Below are 5,457 nucleotides of genomic sequence, written 5' to 3' on the forward strand. Positions count from 1 at the left end.
CCACATGCAGCGGAGCAATTAAGCCTGTGTGTCACAACTACTGAAGCCTGTGCTCCTAGAGCCCCAGCTGCGCAAGGGAAGACCCCGTTCGCCGCAAGTGTGCAGTAACAAAGACCCAACACAGCCAAAAATAAATAATTTAAATAAATTAAAAAATAATAATAATAGTACAATGTTAGGAACTACAAAGAAGACATACACATGGCCAGTAGGCACATGAAAAGATGCTCAACATCACTAATCAAAATGAGGTATCACCTCACACCAGCCAGAATGGCCATCCTTAAAACGTCTACAAGTAGGGCTTCCCTGGTGGCACAGTGGTTGAGTCCACCTGCCGATGCAGGGGACACGGGTTCGTGCCTTGGTCCGGGAGGATCCCACGTGCCGCGGAGCGGCTGGGCCCATGAGCCATGGCCGCTGAGCCTGCGCGTCCAGAGCCTGTGCTCGGTAAAAAGACACATGCACCTTTATGTTCATTGCAGCACTATTTTCAATAGCCAAAAATATGGAAACAACCTAAATGTCCATCAACAGATGAATGGATAAAGAAGATGTGGAACATATATTGCAATGGAATATTACTACTCAGCCATACAAAAGAACCAAATAATGCCATTTGCAGCAACATGGATGCAACTAGAGTTTATCATACTAAGTGAAGGAAGTCAGAAAGACAAAGACAAATACCATATGGTATCACTTGTATGTAGAATCTAAAGTATAGCATAAATGAACCTATCTAGAAAACAAAAATAGACTCACAGACATAGAGAACAGACTTGTGGTTGCCAAGGGTGGTCAGGGGGTGGGGGGGGTAAAATAAATTAAATAAAATGTTAAGAACTAAAAAAAAAAGTTGAGAGGGAGGATTTTGCATCATTAACTACTTCAGATTATCCTATAGATCAAAACAGTATACAGTTCAAAAACAGTATATCAAATCATAATGATTTCTAAACTTTACCCCAAAAGGAATTTTACTGCATTTATCATGGGTTGCTATTACAGTTAGTCTCCTGTCTTAAGGATCAAATTTTAACTATTGAAGAGTTTTGCTAGTATATGTGATACAGAGGATAATAATTCAATAAACTGAAAATACACGGCTAAAATTCAGATTGAAAACCACTAATAGTTGTTAATGCAATATAAAAAGAGGAAGGAAATTGGATTTCTTTATGAAGTAACAAATTGTCAAGCAACATCTATGTTTTGGTGTACCTCATTTTAAACAATATATCCCCAAAATTACTTTGAGTCATTACTTTAGGAATTTTACTTACCTTTACTTTGGACTACTTGTTACTGCCACTTTCACACACCAGGCATTGGTACATGCCCCTTCCTCAGTCTAGATTACCTAAATTTCAAATTTGTATTTTCTCCTTCCTCTTTGCTAGAGAAAAGTCTAAAGACAAGTATTTCATACTTTTAGTTTATATTAATCCTGATTCTTCTAGACACTCTCCCACCCTCAAATGTAAATGCTTACTGTTTTGCAAAAGTCAATTTCTCCATCCTAACTAAATGAGTTTACCTCTGGAATTCTGCAGAATTTCTTGTGATTGGTTCCATAGAACTAAAACTGAAACTCATTCTTCACTTCAACAGTTAGTTGGCTATATCCCAAAGTATTCTTATACAAAATAAGAGAATAGAAATAATTAGCAATTGCTTTGAGCATATTAATTTCCTTATGTCCTTTATTTACCAAACAGGTTACCATACAAAATATGAAAAATATTCAATAATTGTATTGTCTACTCAGGCTGCTATAACAAAATACTATAGGCTGAGTGGCTTAAACAAGAGAAATTTATTTTCTCTTAGTTCTGGAAGCTGGGAAGTCCAAAATTAAGGTGCCAGCAGGCTTGATACCTCACGAGGGCTCTCTCCTTGGGTTTCAGACAACCACCATCTCACTGTGTGCTCACAAGGCCTATCCTCAGTGTGAACATGTGGAGAGAAAACAAGAGCACTCTCTCTCTTCCTCTTCTTATAAGGCCACAATCCTATTAGATTAGGGCCCCACCTTTATGACTTCATTCCTTAATTATCCTTAATTAACCTTAATTATCTCCTAAAGATTCTATCTCCAAATACAGTCACACTGGAGTTTACAGCGTCAACATAAGAATTTTGGAGGTGACACAGTTCAATTCCTAGCAACAGGCAGACTACCAAGAAATGCAGCAAAAAATATTTGTGGCATGATAATTAAATATTATAAACGTCTTAAATTGAGAACACCTATATTTAAAAGTCATGCATCAGATTTAGTAATGCATCAGATTTTAAGTACAGCCATACTGATGGCAAAGAGATGAGTGTTGAACAGTGGCATAATTTGTTTTTTGTGTAATAGGGACAAATAATTTCTACATATGCACATATCATTGCACTAATTTTAGATTGGTTTAGAGAAAACTTGGCTGGTGTGGGTGTGGAGAGGAGTGAAGAAGCCTTAATTCATTTGACCATGGTTAATACTGGGGGTATAATAAAAATTCTCTGAGTGCAATGGAGCTCAAGTAGGTACTCCATGAGTGGAGTACAGAAACTTTAGTATTTGAGCTATTACTACTATTATATGCTTTGTATATTGTTTGTTTGTTTGTTTTAACACTATCTACTCTTCATTAGTTTAGATATGAATCAAAGCAGTGAAGGATGTATGAAAAAGATTAGCAATGTGAATATTGACAAACTTATAAATGACTTCTCACAGATAGAAAAGGTATGTAATGATATCAAACAGCTGTAGAATATAAGGAAAAGTGGAACAGATTTTGCCAATGGAGGGAGTTGGGAAGAAAAAAAATGTACAAAAAAATAAGCAAGGTAAAAATAATGGAAATGAATTTTGCTAAGCCCCTCTCTCTCATTTTTAAAATCTGTATTTAAAACGTGGTTTTGGCTCGTTTATACTAATACATCAACATGTTTGGGGGGCAAGGGAATGAATAATTGATACACTTTTGCTAAACTTAAAGGGGAAATACATGTGTAAGTACCCAGGATGTCCATAAATTCAAGAATGGTTTAGTAAGAATTGAAGTAGACTCAATCCTCAATCTCTTGCCATTATGACTAACTCTTAATTTTTTAGTCTTTCCTATTTTATTTGTTCCCTTTTGCTTCTCTTTTGCCTAAAAGCAGACTTGTTTAAACTCCCCCTCCCCAACTCTGGACAAATTACATGATAGACCATACCCACAAGTATATATTAGGCTTTTTCTCTCCTCCTCTGTCTGGGAGAGGAGTAGGAATAGCTGTTGAGAAATGTAGATGGATAAATTAAAGACTTGGGAGGTGGATTTGTGAAACAGGAATAGGAGCGGGAATAATACCTACTTCTATTTTCTCTCCTTTTCTTATCATCCTTCTCTATTCCTTCTTTTCCTCTGTACGATTTAGTATTGCCATAATGAAAGAATTTTCGTGACAATGGGTATTTTGAGACATGAGCTTTTTTTTCAACGATGAACCTGGGTTTTCTTAACCAAGCGATTCTGACCAAAGTAAGAGAGAAAGAGAAGGAAATAAGCACTTTGGTGGGAGAAGAATTTGTACAAAGTATTTGAAGATTAATTTGGAATTAGCTCTTATATTCTTAGACATTTTAAATAAGAAATATTGTTCATTTTTTGATGTTATAATGATATTGTGATTGTATTTTTGAGTCATCTCTTAAAGATGCATATAAATGATAATATTTATGGATGGAACAATATAATGGCAAGGAGTTGCTTTGAGATAAATTCAAAAGTGGTGAGACTAGGGATTGGGTAAAGGTATAGATGATACAGGACAGGTCATGAATTGATTTTTGAAGGTGCTTGAAGGATACATGGCAGCTGTTTCACTATTCACAAAGATATCAAAGAGATATGTTGAAGAATATTTATTCATTGTCTATAATAGCAAAAAGTGGGAACAGCACAAATCTTCCTCAGTAGGGAACTATTTAAATAAATTATATTCATGAATGAAACAATGCAGCTGTTAAAAAGAATGAGGCAGACCTTTATGTGCTTATGTGACATCATCTCCAAGAAAATAGTACTAAGTGGAATGGAACATCCAAGGTACAGAACAGAGTAAATACGACCCTTTCCTGTAGTTTTATAGTCACAAAATATTTTGGAAATATTTATAAGGAATCGTTAATCGAAGGACTGGAGGTTGAATAGTTGGAAAGAAGGAGGTTCAAATTAGATCATATTTTTACTTTTTATAACTTTTCATAAGTGTTCATCTGTTTTAACTTTTTATCATCTTACTCTTTAAATTAAAGATAAATTAGAAAGTTGGCTTATTTAAGAATATATACCAGGCTTAATTATTAGACTCTCAGGTATTAAATGGTTTGTATTTTCATTAGTCTTCATATCTTTAGGTAAAAAATTAAAAGAGCAGCATTGATTTAGTGGTAATATGTATTCTGTTTCTTCTGTAGAGGATGATAGAAAACAGTGGAAAGAACAATATACTGGATATGCAGTTGGAAAAAGCTAACTGTTTATTGAAAGTAATGCAAACAAAGGAGGTCGCAATTAAAGAAGGTTAGTTCTCTGCTGCCTACAGAAATAGTAATTCTAATGAGTGTGCTTTTTGCTGTAACAGTGATTTTACATTTGTAAAATATTTTAAATTCACATAGAACTTTCCAGACTATCATTTCATTTTATCCTTAATATAAACCTGAAAGACAGATAGGACTGGTATTACTATTCCACCTTGGTAATGAAGAAACAAAAGAAGGTAATCTGGGGCTTCCCTGGTGGCGAAGTGGTTGAGAGTCTGCCTGCCGATGCAGGGGATGCGGGTTTGTGCCCCGGTCCGGGAGGATCCCACATGCTGCGGAGCGGCTGGGCCCATGAGCCATGGCTGCTGAGCCTGCGCGTCCAGAGCCTGTGCTCCGCAATGGGAGAGGCCACAACAGTGAGAAGCCCGCGTACCGCAAAAAAAAAAAAAACGAAGGTAATCTGAGTCCAGTCAGCTAAGAAATGGCTAATCCAGGGCTTCCCTGGTGGCGCAGTGGTTGAGAGTCCGCCTGCCAATGCAGGGGACGTGGGTTCGTGCCCCAGTCCGGGAAGATCCCACATGCCGCGGAGCGGCTGGGCCCGTGAGCCATGGCCGCTGAGCCTGTGCGTCCGGAGCCTGTGCTCCGCAACGGGAGAGGCCACAGCAGTGAGAGGCCCGCGTACTGCAAAAAAAAAAAGAGAAATGGCTAATCCAGGGACTTCCCTGAATTTGGCGGTACAGTGGTTAAGACTTCGCCTTCCAACGCAGGGGGTGCAGGTTCAATCCCTGGTCGGGGAGCTAAGATTCCCACATGCCTCGCAGCCAAAAAACCAAAAACATAAAACAGAAGCAATATTGTAACAAATTCAATAGACTTTTTAAAAAATGGTCTACATCAAAAAATCTTAAAAAAAAAAAAAAAAAAAA

General features: G+C 37.2%; 1 protein-coding gene across 1 annotated transcript in view; it reads left to right on the forward strand.

The window, feature by feature from the left end:
- The first annotated feature begins 2,653 nt into the window (after positions 1-2,653).
- The window catches only part of CCDC152 (coiled-coil domain containing 152), a 24,290-nt gene continuing 21,486 nt past the window's right edge, over positions 2,654-5,457 (forward strand). The window contains exons 1-2 of the mRNA XM_024740353.1: positions 2,654-2,740; positions 4,463-4,568. Of these exons, the coding sequence (XP_024596121.1) occupies positions 2,654-2,740; positions 4,463-4,568 (193 nt within the window). The remainder of the gene's footprint in view (positions 2,741-4,462; positions 4,569-5,457) is intronic.

The sequence above is a fragment of the Neophocaena asiaeorientalis genome, unplaced genomic scaffold (assembly GCF_003031525.2).
Source record: "Neophocaena asiaeorientalis asiaeorientalis breed wild unplaced genomic scaffold, Neophocaena_asiaeorientalis_V1.1 scaffold57, whole genome shotgun sequence".
In the NCBI taxonomy this organism is placed as follows: Eukaryota; Metazoa; Chordata; class Mammalia; order Artiodactyla; family Phocoenidae; genus Neophocaena; species Neophocaena asiaeorientalis.